Genomic DNA, 25,848 nt, shown 5'->3' with positions numbered 1-25,848 from the left:
TTCAACCTTATGAAGTCAGCCATGTTCTATCTAGTGCAGTATATAATTATATTGATTAGCAAGACCCTTGTTTCACGTCAGCTAGTTATGACGCTTGCATCTCACTTATGAGCTCAAGTATTGAATATGGCCACAAGATGGAGCCAAACACAGAGAAACAGGACTGGTCCCCTTGTGAACGACGACATTCATCGCTTCTGTGAACATCTACCTCACTCTAGAGATAAAGTAGTACATGTTTTTCAGAGTTATGGTTCATTTTCAGATTATAGTGTGTAAGACTACATGCCCATTGTCAAGTGTATAGGGGCTCCCGAGTGGTGCAGTGGTCTAAGACATGGCATCTCAATGCAAGAGGTGTCACTACAGTCCCTGGTTTGAATCCAGTCTGTATCACATCCGGATGTGATTGGGAGTCCCATAGGGTGGAGCCAGTGTTGTCCAGGCTTGACCAGGGTAGGCTGTCATTGTAAATAAGAATTTGTTTTTAACTGACTTCCCTAGTTAAATACAAATGTAAATAAAGTATAGGACCTAATATGAACTACAGATGCACAATCGAGAGCATCCACAGGGAGCCCAAAAAGATCATCAAGGACATCTACCAACTGAGCCACTGCCTGTTCACCCCACTATCATCCAGAAGGTGAGTTCAGTACAGGTGCATCAAAGCTGGGATCAAGAGACTGAAACATAGCTTCTATCTCAAGGCCATCAGACTGTTAAACATTCAGCCATCACTAACACAGAGGCTGCTGCCTACATTCAGACCTGAAATCATTGGCCACTTTAACAACGGATCAGTAGTCACTTTATTAATGCCACTTTAATAATGATGTTTACATATCTTGCACTACTCATCCCACCTATATACTGTATTTTATACCATCTATTGAATCTTGTCTATGCAGGTCGGCCATTGACCCATCATTATATTTATATGTACATATTCTTATTCCATCCATTTATTTAGATTTTTGTGTTTAGGTAGTTGTTGTGGAATTGTTAGATGACTTGTTAGATATTGCTGCACTGTCAGAACTAAAAGCACAATCATTTCGCTACACTGGCAATAAAATCTGCTAACCATGTGTATGTGACCAATACAATTTGATTTGATTTAGTGCTGAGAGATTAGTGCGTTTTGAGGTCTGTTCGGTTTCGGTTCGACTATTTAAAAATAATCACGGTTTTCAGTTTCGACAAAAAAATGTAAACAAGACAGAATACAACAATTAATTAAAGTCCCATGATGGTAGTGACTTCCCATTACTGTTTATCAGTTATTAACCATCAGTTATTCACATTACTTTACTTTCATAACATATTTCAGTTGTTGTGTAGATTACATTTGTTTTATTTGATGACTTTATTATTTTATTTCAAGTCATCATCTCGTCTTTACAGAGCTACTGCCTATGATGTCTGACAAAATCACTATTTTAGAAGTTCTTCAAAGTAAATATGACTGCTGAATACCAACTATCAATCACTTAGATCATGTATTTTCAGGTAGATACCTCGCGAAGTAACAGTTATCTATCCCTCTTGATCTTGCATCTTCTGACTCTTCTCTCCGGTGTCTGCCCGACACTAACCTAACTAACATTGCCTGCCTAAATGAAACACACAAAAAGGCGCGCAATGGATTGAAGTCATTGTAGTTAATTACCACGGTTTCTGCACTAAACTATGTAGAATTTTGGCCTGTTGGAAACTACAACTCCACCATTGCAGAGTTCGGGCTGATCTGATTTATTTTATCTCCAGAGAAACTAAGCTATTTGCGCATTGAGTTCACAGAAATAGAATTCAAATAATTGAAACCGATGTGTAAAAGCCCAGGCCTACATGGAAAACAGCATCAGTCTATTCCATATAAAACAACGTTGTCTTCTCTCCGAAAGGTTGCTGGATCGAATCCCCGAGCGGACAATGTAAAAATCTATCGTTCTGCCCCTGAGCAAGACACTTGTTCTTACTGTTCCCCGGGCGCCAAAGACGTAGATCTCGATTAAGGCAGCCCTCCGCACCTCTCTGATTCAGAGGGGTTGGGTTAAATGCGGAAGACACATTTCAGTTGAAGGCATTCACTTGTTCAACTGACTAGTTATCCCCTTTCCCTACTTTCCCCATTAATTAACCACAACATAATTAGGCACAGAAGGTGTTGACATGAGACTGATGTCGATGGCCAAATTGGGGTGTGAATTGATTTTAAAGTAAACCTATTGTGATTGAAATTAATCCGAATGCAATAACAAGAACCGCCCCGGGAGAGTGAGCGCCCAACCCCTATTGTCAATTCCGAGTTGATGATCTACCTAAAACCACAGCACCGAAAGTGCTTGACTCATAAATATCCTATTAAATTACTATAGGGACTATGTGATCATAATCCCTCAAAGTTATAGAATAGGACTAAATGGCAGCCGTCTTGGTCATGGAGAATTATCATTATAATTATCATTCCTAATTATATGGTTTGACTAAAGCAGTGACGACTCGGATACCACGGTTTCTACCTCCCGCCCCGCGGACACAGTGAGTTTGACTGTCTCGCTGTCAGCGCAGCGGTGAATGCCGGATTGTTTGGCCACCAGCGAACAGTTGCGTTTCGGCTCTACGTGTACATGCAAAGTGTGACAAATGCCATCAAGCGTAAACTACTCCTGGAACAATTAAACAGCCCACCCTTGGATTTGAAGGGAATTCTATAGACTTCGAGTGATTGGCTTTGGTTTTTGGCTTGTTTCTGTTGTTCCATCTTGTAGAGACTGAGAAATAACTGCCAACATGTCTAGGGATCATGACAATGTGAATAAGCTGACCGAAAGTACATACAAGGTAAGCAGGCTTTTTGTTAGGCTATGTTCTCATCATCATAGCTCCCAATTTCTCCACCTTTATAACAACATGGGTTCCGTATGGCCAATGTCCATCGTCGCCTTTGGCAATAGCAGTAGGCTCCAATTGGCTTCAGGTTTAGGGCACAACCCGTTATTATTATAGGAGATACATAAACCCATTCCAAAATATGGTCATAAACTTGCACAGTGCGTATGGTGAGAGCACGGGTACGCTTGTGACTCGCCCGTGAGAGCGAAAAAGCGCAGTGAAGTAGGCCTAACATTTGCCTTTCCAAATAACTGAAAAAAACTATATTTTGTCATTTGTCAATTTAAAATGTGGCCAATAATACATGTCTTCTTGTTAGTTCATCAATTATAAGGCCATCTGGTGTACTTGCGTCAAGCTTATCACATACAAAGTGAAGTCAAAACGTGTCAGGAACACTAATTCTACATTGTTTATGACAATCCACAGTTTCAGCTGAAGATAAACCTGTTTCTCTCTGTTTTAATTTGTCTTCCTCCTGTGTTTCTCTCTATCTGGCATGGTGCAACTAGGCCCAATCCATACCTGGCAGTTCATTGTTCTGTTGAGGGTGTGTCTGGGGAATTGAAACAGGGACTCCAGTCCTGAACAGCATTTTATTGTGGGCCGTTTGAACCAATCCCACTCGTATTCAATCTGTCCTGTTGCTGCAAATGCTTTGTGAAGGATCGTGTTAATGATTAAAATGTTTTATTTCAGCTTGGAGTTATTTATAGAATTAACACAAACATGTAAACACTTTTTTTATGATGACATTGAGACAATCCTTTATTTGGATTTGTTTATCAGAAACGTCTCATGGTTTATTAACGTATTACTGGTCTCTGTGTATCCACTCCACAACAAGAGATAAAAATGGTGTTTTGACACAAAAGATGTGAAGAATAGTTACACTCACTGCCAGTATTATATTGTTCTGCCCCCTCTTGCAGAATGTGATGGAGCAGTTGAATCCAGGACTGAGGAACCTTGTCAATCTGGGGAAGAACTATGAGAAATCTGTAGCCGGTAAGAACATGTCAATGGAGGATGGTTTGAGTCGTGTTCCTCTCGAGGTGTCTTCCTTCAAGAGTTGGTCCTTGCCTGTTGCCACTGTGCTGCTTGCTTTTTTGTGATCTAGTCCCTGTTATATTTTTACATTTTAGTCATTTAGCAGATTCTCTTATCCAGAGCGACTTACACTTTGTGCATTCATCTTCAGATAGCTAGGTGAGACAATCACATATCACAGTTAGTTCATTCATCTTCAGATAGCTAGGTGAGACAATCACATATCACAGTTAGTTCATTCATCTTCAGATAGCTAGGTGAGACAATCACATATCACAGTAAATGCATTCATCTTCAAATCAAATTTTATATGTCACATACACATGGTTATCAGATGTTAATGCGAATGTAGCGAAATTCTTGTGCTTCTAGTTCCGACAATGCAGTAATAACCAACAAGTAATCTAACGAACAATTCCAAAACTACTGTCTTATACACAGTGTAAGGGGATAAAGAATATGTACATAAAGATATATGAATGAGTGATGGTACAGAGCAGCATAGGCAAGATACAGTAGATGGTATCAAGTACAGTATATACGTATACATATGAGATGAATAATGTAGGGTATGTAAACATTATATTAGGTAGCATTGTTTAAAGTGGCTAGTGATATATTTTACATCATTTCCCATCAAGTCCCATTATTAAAATGGCTGGAGTTGAGTCAGTGTGTTGGCAGCAGCCACTCAATGTTAGTGGTTGCTGTTTAACAGTCTGATGGCCTTGAGATAGAAGCTGTTTTTCAGTCTCTCGGTGCCAGCTTTGATGCACCTGTACTGACCTCGCCTCCTGGATGATAGCGGGGTGAACAGGCAGTGGCTCGGGTGGTTGTTGTCCTTGATGATCTTTATGGCCTTCCTGTAACATCGGGTGGTGTAGGTGTCCTGGAGGGCAGGTAGTTTGCCCCCGGTGATGCGTTGTGCAGACCTCACTACCCTCTGGAGAGCCTTACGGTTGTGGGCGGAGCAGTTGCCGTACCAGGCGGTGATACAGCACGCCAGGATGCTCTCGATTGTGCATCTGTAGAAGTTTGTGAGTGCTTTTGGTGACAAGCCAAATTTCTTCAGCCTCCTGAGGTTGAAGAGGCGCTGCTGCGCCTTATTCACGATGCTGTCTGTGTGAGTGGACCAATTCAGTTTGTCTGTGATGTGTATGCTGAGGAACTTAAAACTTACTACCCTCTCCACTACTGTTCCATCGATGTGGATAGGGGGGTGTTCCCTCTGCTGTTTCCTGAAGTCCACAATCATCTCCTTAGTTTTGTTGACGTTGAGTGTGAGGTTATTTTCCTGACACCACACTCCGAGGACCCTCACCTCCTCCCTGTAGGCTGTCTCGTCGTTGTTGGTAATCAAGCCTACCACTGTTGTGTCGTCCGCAAACTTGATGATTGAGTTGGAGGCGTGCGTGGCCACGCAGTCGTGGGTGAACAGGGAGTACAGGAGAGGGCTCAGAACGCACCCTTGTGGGGGCCCAGTGTTGAGGATCAGCGGGGTGGAGATGTTGTTGCCTACCCTCACCACCTGGGGGCGGACCGTCAGGAAGTCCAGTACCCAGTTGCACAGGGCGGGGTCGAGACCCAGGGTGTCGAGCTTGATGACGAGCTTGGAGGGTACTATGGTGTTAAATGCCGAGCTGTAGTCGATGAACAGCATTCTCACATAGGTATTCCTCTTGTCCAGATGGGTTAGGGCAGTGTGGTTGAGATTGCATCGTCTGTTTACCTATTTGGGCGGTAAGCAAATTGGAGTGGGTCTATGGTGTCAGGTAGGGTGGAGGTGATATGGTCCTTGACTAGTCTCTCAAAGCACTTCATGATGACGGAAGTGAGTGCTACGGGGCGGTAGTCGTTTAGCTCAGTTACCTTAGCTTTCTTGGGAACAGGAACAATGGTGGCCCTCTTGAAGCATGTGGGAACAGCAGACTGGTATAGGGATTGATTGAATATGTCCGTAAACACACCAGCCAGCTGGTCTGCGCATGCTCTGAGGGCGCGGCTGGGGATGCCGTCTGGGCCTGCAGCCTTGCGAGGGTTAACACGTTTAAATGTTTTACTCCCCTCGGCTGTAGTGAAGGAGACTCTGCATGTTTTCGTTGCAGGCCGTGTCAGTGGCACTGTATTGTCCTCAAAGCGGGCAAAAAAGTTATTTAGTCTGCCTGGGAGCAAGACATCCTGGTCCGTGACTGGGCTGGTTTTCTTCTTGTAGTCCGTGATTGACTGTAGACCCTGCCACATACCTCTTGTGTCTGAGCCGTTGAATTGAGATTCTACTTTGTCTCTATACTGACGCTTAGCTTGTTTGATAGCCTTGCGGAGGGAATAGCTGCACTGTTTGTATTCGGTCATGTTACCAGTCACCTTGCCCTGATTAAAAGCAGTGGTTCGCGCTTTGAGTTTCACGATGTGTCTGCTTGGGGGGGAATATATACGGCTGTGATTATAATCGAAGAGAATTCTCTTGGTAGATAATGCGGTCGACATTTGATTGTGAGGAATTCTAAATCAGGTGAACAGAAGGACTTGAGTTCCTGTATGTTTCTGTGATCACACCACGTCTCGTTAGCCATAAGGCATACGCCCCCGCTCCTCTTCTTACCAGAAAGATGTTTGTTTCTGTCGGCGCGATGCGTGGAGAAACCCGCTGGCTGCACTGCCTCCGATAGCGTCTCTCCAGTGAGCCATGTTTCCGTGAAGCAAAGAACGTTACAGTCTCTGATGTCCCTCTGGAATGCTACCCTTGCTCGGATTTCATCAAGTCGTTTTTTTGGGGTCGCCGGCTGGGATCCATTCCATTGTCCTGGTTGAAATGCAGAACACAGGATCCGCTTCGCAAAAGTCATATTCTTGGTCGTACTGACGGTGAGTTGACGCTGATCTTATATTCAGTAGTTCTTCTCGACTGTATGTAATGAAACCTAAGATGACCTGGGGTACTAATGTAAGAAATAACACGTAAAAAAAACAAAAAACTGCATAGTTTCCTAGGAACGCGAAGCGAAGCGGCCATCTCTGTCGGCGCCGGAAGTATTGCCGTCAGATAGCTAGGGGAGACAATCACATATCACAGTAAATGCATTAATCTTCAGATAGCTAGGGGAGACAGTCACATATAACAGTTAGTTCATTCATCTTCAGATAGCTAGGTGAGACAACCACATATCACAGTCGTAGTAAGTTATCAGAAAAGTCTGCTAGTAGGAAAAGACAAGTGTGAGTGTTTGGGGATTTAGTCAAGGCAATCTGTGAAGAGGTTACTGGTTACTGTCACTTTGTGACGAATGTTGTTATAAACTAGGGTAATATGAACAAAATGTGATTTATTGTCCCAATTTTGGACAAAAGTGAATTAGATGTCTCACATGATACAGTAACTAGTTTACTTTTACACTCTGGTTTCAGTCACTTAGCCACGACTGGAGCAAGGGGCTGAATATGGTATCATGTAGAGATTGAGGAGATCCATTCATATGATTGTGTTTGTTTGTCTCCTCACAGTGATGACTCTTGCTGGGAAGGCGTACTTTGAGGCTGTGTCAAAGATAGGAGAGACTGCTTCCGTGTCCCCTGTCTCCAGAGAATTAGGTAAGTACACACACACACATACAGTTGAAGTCGGAGGTTTACATACACCTTAGCCAAATACATTTAAACTCAGTTTTTCACCATTTCTGACATATAATCCTCGTAAAAATTCCCTGTTTTAGGTCAGTTAAGATCACCACTTTATTTTAAGAATGTGAAATTTCAGAATAATAGTAGAGAGAATGATTTATTTCAGCTTTTATTTCTTTCATCACATTCCCAGTGGGTCAGAAGTTTACATACACTCAATTAGTATTTGGCAGCATTGCCTTTAAATTGTTTAACTTGGGTCAAATGTTTCGGGTAGCCTTCCCACAAGCTTCCCACAATAAGTTGGGTGAATTTTGGCCCATTCCTCCTGACAGAGCTGGTGTAACTGAGTCAGGTTTGTAGGCCTCCTTGCACGCATACGTTTTTTTCAGTTCTGCCCACAAATTTTCTATATGATTGAGGTCAGGGATTTGTGATGGCCACTCCAATACCTTGATTTTGTTGTCCTTAAGCCATTTTGCCACAACTTTGGAAGTATGCTTAGGGTCATTGTCCATTTGGAAGACCCATTTTGTAACCAAGCTTTAATTTCCTGACTGATGTCTTGAGATGTTGCTTCAATATATCCACATAATTGTCCTTCTTCATGACGCCATCTATATTGTGAAGTGCACCAGTATCTCTTGCAGCAAAGCACCCCCACAACATGATGCTGCCACCCCCGTGCTTCACGGTTGGGGTGGTGTTCTTCGGCTTGCAAGCCACCCCCTTTTTTCTCCAAACATAACGATGGTCTTTATATATTTTTGTTTCATCAGACCAGAGGACATTTCTCCAAAAAGTACGATCTTTGTCCCCATGTGCAGTTGCGAACCGTAGTCTGGCTTTTTTATGGCAGTTCTTGAGCAGTGGCTTCTTCCATGTGAGCGGCCTTTCAGGGTATGTCGATATAGGACTTCTTTTACTGTGGATATAGATACTTTTGTACCTTTTTCCTCCAGCATCTTCACAAGGTCCTTTGCTGTTGTTCTGGGATTGAGTTGCACTTTTCGCACCAAAGGACGTTCATGTCTAGGAGACAGAACGCGTCTCCTTCCAGAGCGGTATGACGGCTGTGGGGTCCCATGGTGTTTATACTTGCGTACTGTTGTTTGTACAGATGAACTTGGTATATTCAGGCGTTTGGAAATTGCTCCCAAGGATGAACCAGACTTGTGGAGGTCTACTATTTTCTTTTCTGAGGTCTTGGCTGATTTCTTTTGATTTTCCCATGATGTCAAGCGAGGAGGCACAGAGTTTGAAGGTAGGCCTTGTAATACATCCACGGGTACACCTCCAATTGACTCAAATGATGTCAATTAGCCTATCAGAAGCTTCTGAAGCCATGACATAATTTTCTGGAAATTTCCAAGCTGTTTAAAGGCACAGTCAACTTAGTTTATGTAACCTTCTGACCCACTGGAATTGTGATACATTGAATGGTAAGTGAAATAATCTGTCTGTAAACAATTGTTGGAAAAATGACTTGTGTCAAGTAGATGTCCTAACCGACTTGCCAAGATTATAGTTTGTTAACAAGAAATGTGTAGAGTGGTTGAAAAACAAGTTTTAATGACTCCAACCTAAGTGTATGCAAACGTCCGACTTCACCTGTACACACACACACACACGGTAATGAATCCGTCATTAGTCCTAGACACAGGTTGCTCTTCCCTCTCTTGGTGCTGACTCACCACCCATTATGTTAAAGTGCTGCTGGAGACATTGAGGTGACCCTTTTTCCCAGATTTTTATGATCCATTAAGTAGCTTCTTATGTTTGTCACCGTCCTCCATGACGGACTGCTGGGTGGATAAGGCCAACAAATGGCTTCATATGTTCATGTCACACATACATTACCATTATAGCGGCTGTTATCAACAGAAAATGTATAACGTGCATGCGCGTGCGCGCGCACACACACACACACACACACATAATAGAATAAGTTAGGCATGGACAGTAATGTCCTCTTTACAATCCTTCAGACAACCCACCCATGGAAGGCATGAGTTTAGAGACTCTGACTTTAGAAACTGGATAAAAATGCTGATAAAACTAATTAACAATGACATAGGAAGAAACTACGAAATACAGCATTTCATAATTCGGCGCTTGCTAAGCGATGTGTCACGAGGTGGGTGGGGGAGGAGTTTCCCAGAAGGATGTATCACATACTATGTCCTATATCAGATGTCTATGTGTTGTACAGTGCAGTACAGGCTTAACTACATGAACAACAGAGACAGAATGCAATATGGAATTGTAGTAAATTGTTTGGCGTATGTCCTTTGAAGATTAGGTTAATTGCATGGTAAAAAAGTCTGGAGAAAGCAAGTATGTGTGGCAAGGAAGGGTGTGTGGGGTTTGGGAGGTCATGGGATCGTTTGGTGAGTGACAGGAGCGTGATAGATCGTAAAGCCTGAGGCGTCATGGGTGAATGAGCAGCCAATGGCCCTGGCTGTCTCTTGACTCCTTACCATACTCCCTAGGAAGTGTTCACTTGCTCTCTTGTCTTTATGAAGTGTGAAATCCCTCTCATAGATTTAAACGTTTTGGATAGATTGGTGAAAACATTCATTCTAAGGACAGCAGAAGGGTGCGGCAGGTGCGGCCACACCCCCTGGTTTGCTCACTTTTAAAGTTAATGTAAATAACTGAAATCTAGACACTAACTGTAGGCCTATAACCACAAACATGTGGCCGTATATAATATTAACTCCTGCAGAATTAAGTATTTAATACAGAAAATGTACATTTTGTCTCAGTAACAGGAGTGGAGAAACTATTATTTAATTCAGCATCTCTTGAGAGAATGTGAATGCGCGGTTAGGGATCGCAATCCTTTTCAGTGATTGACACTGAAACATAGAAGCTGACAGTATTTCAACCACATAAATGCATCCAAGATAAACTGAAATCTAATCAGAAACATAATTTCACGGCTTTTCGTTTCCTTAAAACTGGTCAAACTGATGTAATTTGGACATTTTGCACAGGAAAGATCTTGCATTTTCTCCCCGGCCCCTAAACGTCCTCACACAACAAGAAAGCAGAATGAAAGAGAGAACTTTACTGATGACAGATTATTGATGCATTCATTCTATGGTTTAATTACATTGATCTAATGAGCACCACTTTAGGCAGGCAAGATGTTACGACAGAAGAGAAGCTGCATGTATCGTATTATAGACACGTTGACAAACAAATAGCCTACCATTTAAATGCCCGAAATTAAAACCACAAAAAAAACATATATTAATTCATGTCACATCAGTGATCACCAGTGGTGTAAAGTACTTAAGTAAAAATACTAGTACTATACTTTACTATTTATATTTTCTACAACTTTTACTTTGAAATTCACTACGTTCCTAAAGAAAATTATGTCTGAGTGTTGGAGTGTGCCCCTGGCCATCTGTAAAATTTAAAAACAAGAATCGTGCCATCTGATATGCTTAATATTAGAAATATTACATTATTTTTTTTTACTTTTGATACTTAAGTATATTTAAAACCAAATAGTTTTAGACTTTCTCAAGTAGTATTTTACTGGATGACTTTCACTTTGACTTGAGTCATTTTCCATTAATGTAACTTTATTTTTACTCAGGTATGAAAATTGGGTACTTTTCCACCACTGGTGCTCCCTCCAAGGGAGGTAGAAAGAGAAGCATGCATTTTCTAAGTACTCAAACAGGACCAAAGTGTCCATCCTGAGAACAACACATTCCTAGAGAGTTCGTGTGAGATGGAGAGAGAGAGAATGTCCTAGGAGGGTTGATGAATTGTCTCCCACACAACTGATGGATGGACGGCAGAGCAGTGGGATGCAACCTAAGCATTCCTATCAAACACCACCAACTGTCAGGTTAGAAATTCAACATAGCCTCAAAAAACACTACGTCACCTTAAGTCAAATCTGTTCCGAACCAAAAAGCTGTCTCCAACTTCCTAGACTCACGATCAGAATGAAAAAGCCAACACACCTCGTACTGAGCTCCTCCTGTCATCACTCAAATAAGAAACAGTACATTTCTGGACGTAATTACCATTTTTGTTCAGAGTGACAGCTCGGGTTCAATATTGTTTTAACTACTTTGCTGGGGGTTTTGACAAACAGCTTGTGAAGAAAAGGTGGAGGGCGGGGATCACACCATTCTTTCTTCAGTACGTTTCCGGCCTTGATAACTTGCCTATTTCTTGTGATGTTGCCGTGGTACAGTAATGCGATCCCACAGAGACCAGTGTAAATGTTGTTAATCCCAATAGAGGAAATCGATTATTAGAAGCCAGCACTATGAATAGTAAACACACTATTTGACATTCTACAAGCACAACACTGATGGGGGACTAATATGATATTATTGTAATCATGCTAATTCATAATTTCCCTCACCAGAATGATAAATACATACTTAGGGCCTAGACGAGTTTTCCCTGGAAAAAGGAATGTTCCCACACATACTATGAACCAGTTAGAGATACTTTATGATAGATATCCCTAAAGTAGCATTGCATGTAAAGTACAGTGCCTTCAGAAAGTATTAATAGCCCTTGACTTATTCCACATTGTGTTGTCGCAGCCTGAATTTAAAATGAATCAAATAAAAATCTTTCACACCCATGTACACACAATACCCCATAATGATATAATGAAAATATGTTTTGAGAAATGTTTACAAATGTATTGAAAATGAAATACAGAAATAAGTATTTACACCCGAGTCAATACTTTGTAGAAGCACCTTTGGCAGCGATTACAGATGTGAGTCTTTCTGGGTAAATCTCTAAGAGCTTTGCACACCTGGATTGTGCAACATTTGCCCATTATTATTTTCAAAATTCTTCAACCTCTGTCACATCGGTTGTTAATCATTACTAAACAACCATTTTCAGGTCTTGCCATAGATTTTCTAGTAGATTTAACTCAAAACTGTATACTCGGCCACATTTACTATCTTCTTGGTAAACAACTCCAGTGTAGATTTGGCCTTCTGTTTTAGGTTATTGTCCTGCTGAAAGGTGAATTCATTTCCTAGTGTCTGGTGGAAAGCAGACTGAACCAGGTTGCTTCTAGGATTTTGCCTGTGCTTAGCTCCATTTCTTTTTTATCCTGAAAAACTCCCCAGTCCTTAACGGTTACAAGCATACACATAACATGATGTAGCCACCAATATGCTTGAAAATATGGAGAGTGGTACTCAGTAATGTGTTGTGTTGGATTTGCCCCAAACATCCATTTTGTATTCAGAACGAAAAGTTAATTGCTCTGATATTCTTTTTGCAGTATTACTTTAGTGCCTTGTTGCAAACAGGAGGCCTGCTTTGAAATATTTGTATACTGTACAGGATTTCTTCTTTTCACTGTGTCAATTAGGTTACTATTGTGGAGTAACTACAGTGTTGTTGATCCATCCTCTCAGCAACTGAATTAGGAAGGATGCCTGTATCTTTGTAGTGACTGGGTGTATGGATACTCCATCCAAAGTGTAATTAATAACTAATGAATAAAGGTGAAATAAAAAATTGAATAAAAACTTCACCATGCTCAAAGGGACATTCAATGTCTGCTTTTTTTTGTACCCATCTACAAATAGGTGCCCTTTTTTGCATTTTGTTTAGTATTTATTTTTTAGGTTTGAGGGTTTGATCAGCTTTAATATTGCAGGTAGATTGTAGCTTCCATCACTGTAATTGTCTGCATCATTTCAAATCTCCCATATATTTGGGGATAAATACACAGTATAGATACTGAGTGTGTATGATGAGTGTGCAAAGCTGTCATCAAGGCAAAGGGTGAGCCTCAAATATAAAATATATTTTAATTTGTTGAACACCTTTTTGGTTACTACATGATTCCATGTGTAATTTCATAGTTTTGATGTCTTCACTATTATTCTACAATGTAGAAAATAGTAAAAAATAAATGAAAACCCTGTATTGAGTAGGTGTGTCCAAACTTGACTGGTACTATACTTATCTTTACAAAATATATTTTCCACTAACCGTACCACCCCTCCCCTCATTGGAGTAAAATAATGAACAATAACACTTAGGCTTCTACTTCCAGCTGAAACATACTCTATATATTTTACAATCTATTTTACAATAGTTCTATTTTCTTTGTTTTCTAGTCGTGTTCTTCCTCTACTCTTTTTTTGCAAGGCATTGGACAACCTCCCTGGTCTTTGTGGTTGAATCTGGGTTTGAAATTCACTACTGAGGGACATTACAGATCATTTTATGTGTGGGGTACAAAGATGAAGTAGTCATTCAAAAATCATGTTAAACACTATTATTGCACACAGAGTGAGTCCAATGCAATTAATTATGTGACATTTCAGCTTTTCATTTTTAATTAATTTGTAAACATTTATTAAAAACAAATAGACTTTGACATGATGGGGCCAGTGTGTAGGCCAGTGACATAAAATCACAATTTAATCAATTTTAAAACCAGGCTGTAATGCAACAAAATATTGAAAAGGCACTGTATGTGCTCCCTTGTGATGAGACATGGACAGTATGTTTCTCAGAACAATCAGGTCTTTCCATGACACTGAATACCAGGAAGGAGGCTGGCTGTCTGGGCTCCTTCACAGTTTCTTTCTGACCCTCTTGTTTGCAGAGCCAGGTCATTCTACTGCTCAATTCCCTTGATCCAAAATGGAGTCAATAGAGCCACTAATTAATTTGAGCTGGAATTGAGTCATGGGCTGTACTTTCCAATTGTATGAATTTCTCCTATTGAAATGAGGGAGGTTGGCGTGACACAAAAGTTAATAGGACTACATAAATAGATGTCAGATTTTCTGTTTAAAGTTATTTCCTTCAGATTTCACACATCTAAAACATCTGAAAGCCCAGCAGTTTTCTTTGAAGTGAAAACACGCAGGAATGTCCATTAGCGCTTAGCAGTCAATGACTTACTTATCAAAAAATGCCAAGTCGTATTAAGTGATAAGCTGATTGTTCTATCTGTTAACAACACCCTTTACCTTTCTCAATGTCACAGCTCCAACCAGGAGGTCAAATAGGCCCGTGTCAGGCAGAATGGAGCTAAAATGTTGGCTTGATATGGTCCCTTATTGGTTATCTATTATTATTAGGGCCTTAAGTATTTATTGACTACATTGCTAAACAAGGGAAAACTCTGAACTCTAGTTGTAGCCTATAAGTAGGGTAAGACTTTCTCCTGGTCTGGTCTAGTGGTCGATTAAAAACACAGGATCCTACACTTATCATCATACCATTCTACGTATATGCCACTTGCCAAACTCACTGACTGACGCAGATGCTGCTCTATTACACTACTCTATTTAGCTACTTAGTGAAAATCAACCCCATCACCTACAACCCTTACAAAGCATCTAAAAGGGGGAAAGTTACTCATAGCAATTTGTTAACAGTTTGATCAATACGAGATACATTGTGATGTAAATTCACACGGAGACTAGTTTGGTCTGCTGAGGTCACACGGAGACTGGTTTGGTCTGCTGAGGTTACACGGAGACTGGTTTGGTCTGCTGAGGTTACACGGAGACTGGTTGGGTCTGCTGAGGTCACACGGAGACTGGTTGGGTCTGCTGAGGTCACACGGAGACTGGTTTGGTCTGCTGAGGTCACACGGAGACTGGTTTGGTCTGCTGAGGTCACACGGAGACTGGTTTGGTCTGCTGAGGTCACACGGAGACTGGTTTGGTCTGCTGAGGTCACACGGAGACTGGTTTGGTCTGCTGAGGTCACACGGAGACTGGTTTGGTCTGCTGAGGTCACACGGAGACTGGTTTGGTCTGCTGAGGTCACACGGAGACTGGTTTGGTCTGCTGAGGTCACACGGAGACTGGTTTGGTCTGCTGAGGTCACACGGAGACTGGTTTGGTCTGCTGAGGTCACACGGAGACTGGTTTGGTCTGCTGAGGTCACACGGAGACTGGTTTGGTCTGCTGAGGGCACACGGAGACTGGTTTGGTCTGCTGAGGGCACACGGAGACTTTTCAATTGTATGAATTTCTCCTATTGAAATGAGGGAGGTTGGCGTGACACAAAAGTCTACTGAGGGCACACTGAGCCATGAGGTTTGATCTACTGAGGGCACACTGAGCCATGAGGTTTGATCTGCTGAGGGCACACTGAGTCATGAGGTTTGGTCTGCTGAGGGCACACTGAGATATGAGGTTTGGTCTGCTGAGGGCACACTGAGACATGAGGTTTGGTCTGCTGAGGGCACACTGAGACATGAGGTTTGGTCTGCTGAGGGCACACTGAGACATGAGGTTTGGTCTGCTGAGGGCACACTGAGACATGAGGTTTGGTCTGCTGAGGGCACACGGAGACATGAGGTTTGGTCTGCTGAGGGCACACGGAGACATGAGGTTTGGTCTGCTGAGGGCACACGGAGACATGAGGTTTGGTCTGCTGAGGGCACACTGAGACATGAGGTTTGGTCTGCTGAGGGCACACTGTCTAGTTTTACATCTTGGAGCATGAACATGTTCCAAACAACAATAAATTAAATCGAACAAGGGGTCACACTCAAAATGTTATTCATCAAACTCCAGCAATTTCGGTGTCTATATCTTGACAACAATAAAATCTTTACTCTGGCCCTGAGAGGGGAAGAGGAGAGAAGGGTGGCAGATGAAGGGAAAGATAGATGTGATAGTGGGAATAGTGTCCTCTTCTGTCAGTCTGTTTGTTCAATGTGTTTGCTCTGTAACGCGTGAGAGAATTCACACAGTCTGGGCTGACTGAGGCCAGTCTGGGCTGACTGAGGCCAGTCTGGGCTGACTGAGGCCAGTCTGGGCTGACTGAGGCCAGTCTGGGCTGACTGAGGCCAGTCTGGGCTGACTGAGGCCAGTCTGGGCTGACTGAGGAGGAACCATAGAAATAGAGTAGGAACAGCTCCAGACTTAATTAGAATTCCTCAAATGGACATTCCCCATTCTAAACCAATATTCCATATGCATTTGGTGTTCCATTTTGTAACGCTAGATTCAGTTGGCTAGAAACACAAACTGATCTGCTACCAGGCTATTAAAGTTATATAGCACTACATTATATTTGACAATTTTCTGTTGATAACAGCCACTATAATGGTAATGTATGTGTGACATGAACACAGATGAAGCCATTTGTTGGCCTTATCCACCCAGCAGTCCATCATGGAGGACGGTGACAAACATAAGAAGCTACTTAATGGATCATAAAAATCTGGGAAAAAGGGTCACCTCAATGTCTCCAGCAGCACTTTAACATAATGGGTGGTGAGTCAGCACCAAGAGAGGGAAGAGCAACCTGTGTCTAGGACTAATGACGGATTCATTACCGTGTGTGTGTGTGTGTGTGTGAAGTGTAATTAAATTATATTCATCACATGCTTCTAAAACAACAGGTGTTGACTAACAGTGAAATATGTATTTAAGGGTCCTTCCCAACAATGCAGAGAGGAAGAAAATAGAGAAATAATAGAAAAGTAAAACACATAATACTAAAATACACAATGAGTAACGATAACTTTGCTATATACACAGGGTACCAGTACAGAGTCAATGTGCAGGGGTACGAGGTAATTGAGGTAGATATGTACCGATAACTAGGAATAAAGTGACAGATAATGAACAGTAGCAGCAGCGTATGTGATGAGTCAAATAAGTTGGTTCAAATAAAGGTAAATGCAGATACAGTTGGAGTCGGAAGTCTACATACACCTTAGCCAACTACATTAAAACTCAGTTTTTCACAATTCCTGACATTTAATCATAGTAAAATGTCCCTGTCTTAGGTCAGTTAGGATCACTACTTTATTTTAAGAATGTGAAATGTAATAGTAGAGAGAATGATTTGTTTCAGCTTTTATTTCTTTCATCACATTCCCAGTGGGTCATAAGTTTACATACACTCAATAAGTATTTGGTAGCATTGCCTTTAAAATGTTGAACTTGTGTCAAATGTTTCGGCTAGCCTTCCATAAGCTTCCCACAATAAATTGGGTGAATTTTGGCCCATTTCATCTGACAGAGCTGGTATAACTGAGTCAGGTTTGTAGGCCTCCTTGCTCACACACGCTTTTTCAGTTCTGCCCACACATTTTCTATATGATTGAGGTTGGAAGGTTACATACACTTAGAGTGTAATTCAAACTCGTTTTTCAACCACTCTACAAAAAAATCACACAAAATAGCAGAATTGGTCAGGAGCCCGTAAACAGCCACTATACATTTCTCAACACTGTGTGTGTGTGCGTGCACAATAGCTCTATGGGCCTGGAGCTGAGTGACACCGATATCTGATTCATATCCATGTAATATCAGAGAACAAAGACTTCCAACCATGGCAACATCACAACACTCACTCTCCCTACCTGTCATTGGAATGTGTGGCTTCAAGATTGTGATATCGTTGGCCGTGACTCAGATAGGTGTTGTCCGTATTGCGTCAGACTCTTGCTGTGACATGACCCTGCACAATTTATCATTATTGTTTTATGAGAGTGACGACTATCTCGAAGTGCAGTGTTACTATCTCAAAGTTCAAATGTCACTGCCTTGGTCACATTGTGTGAATTAGGCACTTTGTGGCTCAGTTGGTAGTGCATGGTGTTTGTAACAACAGGTTTGTGGGTTTGATTCCCACGGGGGACCAGTATGAAAATGTATGCACTCACTACTGTAAGTTGCTCTGGATAAGAGCATTTGCTAACACATAAATGTAACTGCACATAGCTCAGTCAGCCATAGATACAAAGCTTTGAGTTTATTCCAATGCTGTTTAGCATATTAGCAATACCGGTGCGTATGAATAACCTGAACAGATCACCTGTTTAAATCTATTGTAATTTGTCATCTAATAAAGTTGTTTTTCCACACCATGTTTCTCTATTAGACTCTTATGAGGGAACGGCAGGTATTCTGTTACCAGAGGCCTACACCGTTCATAAACTACATCACCTGGTAACAATGTGAAAGAGGATGGACGTAGTTTTCTGTGCTATCATAACCACCATAAACCACAGAGGTATAAGGAGGTTTCTATAATAATGATGATGTCGTTATTACGTCACCAGACATCACAACGAGACTGGCCACCACCTAGCACTATCTGAAGACATCTAGGATAAGGCTGGGATACAAGTCTTATCATCATTACTGGGTGGTTTCCCAAATGACCCACCACAAACAGACACAGTCAGTCAAGCTGTGAAGCCTTTGATTATAGTGGATGTAACTATAGCTGTATGTAAGGCTAGTATTATTCATTCTTATATTGTAGATGAAGCAGTGTTTGGAGATGTACACATATACCTATCTATACAGTATTATGAACAATACTATGTATCCTTTCCTGGGTACACTCTTAGAAAAAAAGGTTCCTAAAGGGTTCTTCAGCTGTCCCCATAGGATAACCCGTTTTGGGTCCAGGTAGAACACTTTTTGTTTGCAGGGAGAACTATTTTGGGTTCCATGTAGAACCCTCTCTGAAAAAGATCCTACATTGAACCCAAGAGGGTTCTAGGGATCTACCTGGAATCAAAAATGGTTCTTCAACTGGTTCTGCTTTGGGGACAGATGAAGTACCCTTTTAGGTTCTACATAGATAGCACTTTTTTTCTACAAGTGTAATAGTATGTATCCTTATCAGGGAAGGTCAATCTGGAGACAGAAGAACCAGATTCAGTTGTAATGTTTTGAGAGAGAGATGTATTTTTTCCTTATTTACATAAAACCTTGTAGCAGACACAGATCTCTGAGACTAAGACCAGAGCCATGTGTTGGATTACAGGGTCAAATGTCCTTATTGGTAGTAGTTACAGTCTTGTTTCATTGCTGCAACTCCCGTACGGATTCGGGAGAGGCGAAGGTCGAGAGCCATGCGTCTTCCGAAACTTTTATTTCTTTCATCACATTCCCAGTGGGTCAGAAGTTTACATACTCAATTAGTATTTGGTAGCATTGCCTTTAAATTGTTGAACTTGGGTCAAATGTTTCGGCTAGCCTTCCACAAGCTTTCCACAATAAGTTGGGTGAATTTTGGCCCATTTCATCTGACAGAGCTGGTGTAACTGAGTCAGGTTTGTAGGCCTCCTTGCTCGCACACGCTTTTTCAGTTCTGCCCACACATTTTCATCCCTCTCACTGCACACCGTCCCTCTCACTGCACACCGTCCCTCTCACTGCACACCGTCCCTCTCACTGCACACCGTCCCTCTCACTGCACACCGTCCCTCTCACTGCACACCGTCCCTCTCACTGCACCCCAGCCCTCACTCTGCAGCCTGTTTGAACACCATCCATCTCATTCTGTAGCAGTCTGTTGTTGGTGCTGTATATCAGCCTGCCCAGAGCCCAGCAACCCCTCCCCCTGACGTGCAATGGCATTATTTACCAGTACGTACTATTGACTATCAGAGGGCAATGTTGTTGAAGCTGCAGTCGGCCAGAGAGGTGCAGCTCTGTATAAGCAGGCCTGCCTGGGGTCACACCAGGTAGGTGTGTGTGTGTGTGTGTGTGTGTGTGTGTGTGCTCGTGCGTGTGTGCCTAATGTATGTATGCTCAGTGTGTTTGGGTTGAGTCTGTTAATATGGTCTCACAGGCCCAGTCGTGGCTTTGGGGTATTGAATTAATACTGAGGTGATAGGAGTGATTGGACGGTGTTTGCAAAGGGAATAGAAAAAAACTCATATACAATAACTCATATACAATATTACATTTTGTCAAAAGCAAACCTGCTAGTGGCAGGTGGTGCCAGTGGCAGGTGGTGCTAGTGGCAGATGGTGCTAGAATGCACCACAACTAATTCCTAACAATATGCTGGAATATTATTCCAGTATACTCTACAGAACCTCTAGATGTCACCCCATTGTGTCTATCTGCTGTCGTTGTCTACTTCTGTTTACAGTATGACTGCAGTTGTGCCATGTTCCTCTATGGCGTTCAATGGTTGTTTTTTCTGTCTCTGTGTCAATGTGGACCTGATCAGTAGCGACTACTTAGTTACTGTTCAAACATTACTGTTCCGAAAAGTCTTCCATGCGGTATGTAAAAACCCCATATGACGTAAAATACACATTACATTTTGATAAGGGCTAGAGTAAGCTTTGTTCTTGACAGTAACAGTTGTTTCTGTAAGCATAGGGAAAGAACAGATTCAACAGCTTTGAGGTGAAAACCCATTGTCCTCCTCATGACGTCTCAGCCTGTCCCATGCCAGCTAGGCTATCAGGGACGTCGTTGCCGCCAAGCAATGTGAGGAGAAAGGATCATAGATGTCCACAGCATATTCAAATGCAGTAGTTTTTAGCCTGGTTGTCTTACAGGATAAGGGAAGATGTATCCTGGCCTTGCCCAATAAGACAACAGTATGTTGACTAAAGAGGATATAGACTAGCAGGACTGTGACTGGCACCCAGCCTAGATGTCCCTTACCTGTGTATGATGTATGATCTGTTTTCTACAGGTGTGGTTCTGATGGAAATCTCTGAGGTGCACAAGAAGGTTCACCTGGAGCTGGAGGAGAATGTAAGTTACCCAGCTGACCTACTGTCACTTCTTCTCTTAGTAAAATAGTAATTATTCCTTTTTTGTTATGTAATTACCATTTTACCATCTAATTGCTAGTTAAGTGGCAGACTGAAGTCCAGGGTTATCATTCTCTTTGACCTGCATTGTGTGCTCATGTCCACCCACATCCATAGTGCCTTCCTATGCCAACTCTCTCTTTCTCACTGTGACTAGTAATTAGCAGGCCTCCCTAATCCTCTAAACACACCTAGAATACAACAAAGTCTACTGAGAAATACCACCTGGACACAAGACAACTGTTACTACTTTGTTTGTCTTTTAGACCAGGGATGGACAACCTGCAGCCCCCCCCCCCCCCCCCCCCACACAGTTTTTCTATTGTTATGTGTGACGATCAGTGACTGACAATTAGCCCAAATAGATTGGTAAATTTGTCCAGCGGCCAGCTATGTAAACTTAGTAATCATGGTCTAATCAACAGCCCCCTTGATTTAGCTAGTCTCACTCACATATCATAATAAAACTTGGGGAGAAAAAAATGACTATAACAGCAAATTGTTCCTCTCCAACTCATGGCAAAATGTGTAGAATTGCATGAAATTTGTTATAAAATTGCAATAACTTCCCATGTCAAAATGTGTAGAATTTCACGAAATTAACTCTAAAATGTAAAAATGTAACGTAAAAGCATAAAACTGTTTCACTGTACTGCTTCCTGTGTGCACGTGGCAAATCAACTTTGAAACTTAACTGAATTTAACCTGTTGATGCTCTGGGGGCGCTATTTCATTTTTGGATGAAAAACGTTCCCGTTTTAAACAAGATATTTTGTCACAAAAAGATGCTCGACTATGCATATAATTGATAGCTTTCGAAAGAAAACACTCTGACCTGTCCAGAACTACCAAGATATTTTCTGTGCGTGCCCTAGAACGTGAGCTTCAGGCAAAACCAAGATGAGACGGCATCCAGGAAATGAGCAGGATTTTTGAGGCTCTGTTTTCCATTGTCTCCTTATATGGCTGTGAATGCGAGAGGAATGAGCCTGCCCTTTCTGTCGTTTCCCCAAGGTGTCTGCAGCATTGTGACGTATTTGTAGGCAGATCATTGGAAGATTGACCATAAGAGACCACATTTACCAGGTGTCCGCCCGGTGTCCTGCGCCGAAATTGGTGCGCAAAAGACAGCTGCCAGTATTTTTCCATGGGATACAGAGAGGAAAGCAAGCTTCCACGAACTGCATATCAACGAAGAGATATGTGAAAAAACACCTTGAGGATTGATTCCAAACAACATTTGCCATGTTTCGGTCGATATTATGTAGTTAATCCGGAAAAAGTTTCACGTTGTAGGTGACTGCATTTTCGGTTCGTTTCGGTAGCCAGACGCAATGTAGAAAACGGAACGATTTCTCCTACACACAGACGCTTTCAGGAAAAACTGCGCATTTGGTATGTAACTGAGAGTCTCCTCATTGAAAACATCAGAAGCTCTTCAAAGGTAAATGATTTTATTTATTTGGTTATCTGGTTTTTGTGAAAATGTTGCGTGCTAAATGCTACTCAAAATGCTATGCTAGCTTTGCATACTCTTACACAAGTTAGTCAATTTCTATGGTTCAAAAGCATATTTTGAAAATCTGAGATGACAGTGTTGTTAAGAAAAGGCTAAGCTTGAGAGCAGACGCATTATTTTCATTTTATTTGCGATTTTCAGAAATCGTTAACGTTGCGTTATGCTAATGAGCCTGAGGCTTTAGTCACGATCCCGGATCCGGGATGGGGAGTTCCAAGATTAAGATGATTTGTATGATGAATATTGCATTCTCTGAAGTGATGAATCAGGCTTCACCTTCTGGCAGTCTGATGGACAAATCTGGGTTTGGCAGAAGCCAGGACAACGCTGCCTGCCCGAATGTATAGTGCCAACGAGAGGTCGACCATTTAATCGGAATGGCCGATTAATTAGGGCCGATTTCAAGTTTTCATAACAATCGGAAATCGGTATTTTTGATCGCCGATTTGCTGATTAAAAAAAATATGTTATACCTTTATTTAACTAGGCAAGTCAGTTAAGAACACATTCTTATTTTCAATGACGGCCTAGGTGGGTTAACTGCCTCGTTCAGGGGCAGAACGACAGATTTTCACCTTGTCAGCTCAGGGGATCCAATCTTGCAACCTTACAGTTAACTAGTCCAACGCAATAATGACCTGCTTCTCTCTCATTGCACTCCACAAGGAGACTGCCTGTTACGCAAATGCAGTAAGCCAAGGTAAGTTGCTAGCTACCATTAAAAAACAATCAATCATAATCACTAGTTAACTACACACGGTTGATAATATTACTAGATAAACCCTGGGGAGGCAGGGTAGCCGGCAGGATAACCACTGGGGTGGCAGGATAGCCTAGTGGTTAGAGCATTGGACTAGTAGCCGGAAGATTGCAAGTTCAAACCCCCGAGCTGACAAGGTACAAATCTGTCGTTCTGCCCCTGAACAGGCAGTTAACCCACTGTTCGTAGGCCGTCATTGAAAATAAGAATTTGTTCTTAACTGACTTGCCTGGTTAAATAAAGGTAAAATAAAAATATATATAATGTGACTGAGCATACAAGCATACAAGTATCTGACTGAGAGGTGGTAGGCAGAAGCAGGCGCGTAAACATTCATTCAAACAGCACGTACGTGCGTTTTGCCAGTGGCTCTTCGTTGTGCGTCAAGCATTGCGCTGTTTATGACTTCAAGCCTATCAACTCCCGAGATGAGGCTGTTGTAACGAAGTGAAATGGCTAGCTAGTTAGCGCGAGCTAATAGTGTTTCAAACGTCACTCGCTCTGAGCCTTCTAGTAGTTGTTTCCCTTGCTCATGGGTAATGCTGCTTCGAGGGTGGCTGTTGTCGTTGTGCTCCTGGTTCGAGCCCAGGGAGGAGCGAGGAGAGGGACGGAAGCTATACTGTTACACTGGCAATACTAAAGTGTCTATAAGAACATCCAATAGTCAAAGGTTAATGAAATACAAATGGTATAGAGGGAAATAGTCCTATAATTCCTATAATAACTACAACCTAAAACTTCTTAAATGGGAATATTGAAGACTCATGTTGAAAGGAACCACCAGCTTTCATATGTTCTCATGTTCTGAGCAAGGAACTGAAATGTTATCTTTCTTACATAGCACATGTTGCACTTTTACCTTCTTCTCCAACACTTTGTTTTTGCATTATTTAAACCAAATTGAACATGTTTCATTATTTACTTGAGGCTAAATTGATTTTATTGATGTATTATAGTAAGTTAAAATAAGTGTTCATTCAGTATTGTTGTCATTGTCATTATTACAAATAAAATAAAAATTGTCAGATTAATCGGTATCGGCTTTTTTGGTCCTCCAATAATAGGTTTTGGTATCGGCGTTGAAAAATCATAATCGGTCGACCTCTAGTGCCAACTGTAATATTTGATGGAGGAGGAATAATGGTCTGGAGTTTTTCATGGTTTGGGCAAGGCTCCTTAGTTCCAGTGAAGGGAAATGTTAACGCTACAGCATACAATGATATTCTAGACGATTCTGTGCTTCTAACTTTGTGGCAACAGTTTGGGGAAGGCCCTTTCCTGTTTCAGCATGACAATGCCATACAGATATGGTTTGTTGAGTGACTGGCCTGCACAGAGCCCTGGCTCACCAACTGCATGTCTAATCGCCCAACATCAGTGTCCGACCTCACTAATTCCCTTGCGGCTGAATGAAGCAAGTCTCCGCAGCAATGTTCCAACATCTAGTGGAAAGCCTTCCCAGAAGAGTGGAGGCTGTTATAGCAGCAAAGGGGGACCAACTCCATATTAATGCCCATGATTTTGGAATGAGGTGTCAGACAAGCAGGTGTCCACATACATTTGGTCATGTAGTGTTTCTGTAAGAGGGAAAGGAGAAAGTAGTCAATGTTTAAAAAACAAAAGACAGACCTGTTGTTGGAATTCCCCTTACTGAGAAAGACATTATCACAGCTACATTCCTCTGGCTCAGGCTCACAACTGTTATCCTGATGTCACCATCTTTCCATGATTATTATTGTCATACGTTTATATATCAACTTGAACTACATTCTTTCTTTTCTTTTCAGTTCAAGCAGTTCCACAAAGAAATCATTTCTGAGCTGGAGAGGAAAACAGAGATGGATGTCAAATATATGACTGTAAGTACCTTGACCATTGTAGGACCTTGGCAAGTGACAATGTAATAGCAAGGAGTGTGTGAGTGCATGCATGTGTTTGTGTAGGTGTCTGTATGTCTACGTGTACAGGTATGTGAGTACACACTTAAAACATGGTCTCCAGGGCCTCCTGAGTGGCGCAGTGGTCTAAGGCACTGCATCGCAGTGCTAACTGCGTTACTATAGATCCTGGTTCAATACCGGGCTGTGTCGCAGGGAGACCTATGAGGCGATGCACAATTGGCCCAGCGTCCTCCGGGTTAGGGGAGGGTTTGGCCGACCGATGTCCTTGTCCCATCGCGCTCTAGCAACTCCTGTGGCGGGCCGGGCGCATGCACGCTGACACGGTTTCCAGGTGTACAGTGTTTCCTCCAACACATTGGTGCAGTTGGCTTCCTGGTTAAGCGTGCATTGTGTCAAGAAGCAGTGCGGCTTGGCGGGGTTGTGTTTCGGGAGGATGTACGGAAGTTGCAGCAATGGGACAAGACTTTAACTACCAATTGACTATTGTCCCTTCAATAGTCTCATATCCCCTCCTCAATATACC

The 25,848-nt window shown here is 42.0% G+C and overlaps 1 protein-coding gene across 2 annotated transcripts in view; it reads left to right on the top strand.

Annotated features, from left to right (window-relative positions):
- Positions 1–2,313: 2,313 nt before the first annotated feature.
- Positions 2,314–25,848, top strand: part of LOC135511965 (brain-specific angiogenesis inhibitor 1-associated protein 2-like protein 1) — a 63,197-nt gene continuing 39,662 nt past the window's right edge. For both annotated transcript variants that reach the window (XM_064933505.1, XM_064933506.1), the window contains exons 1-5: positions 2,314–2,847; positions 3,831–3,906; positions 7,450–7,536; positions 21,025–21,086; positions 25,212–25,283. In XM_064933505.1, the coding sequence (XP_064789577.1) occupies positions 2,797–2,847; positions 3,831–3,906; positions 7,450–7,536; positions 21,025–21,086; positions 25,212–25,283 (348 nt within the window). In that variant the 5' untranslated portion in view covers positions 2,314–2,796. The remainder of the gene's footprint in view (positions 2,848–3,830; positions 3,907–7,449; positions 7,537–21,024; positions 21,087–25,211; positions 25,284–25,848) is intronic.

The sequence above is a fragment of the Oncorhynchus masou genome, chromosome 24 (assembly GCF_036934945.1).
Source record: "Oncorhynchus masou masou isolate Uvic2021 chromosome 24, UVic_Omas_1.1, whole genome shotgun sequence".
Taxonomy (NCBI): Eukaryota; Metazoa; Chordata; class Actinopteri; order Salmoniformes; family Salmonidae; genus Oncorhynchus; species Oncorhynchus masou.
The sequence above is the reverse complement of the archived record's forward strand: the minus strand, read 5'-3'. Positions and strand labels throughout refer to the sequence as shown.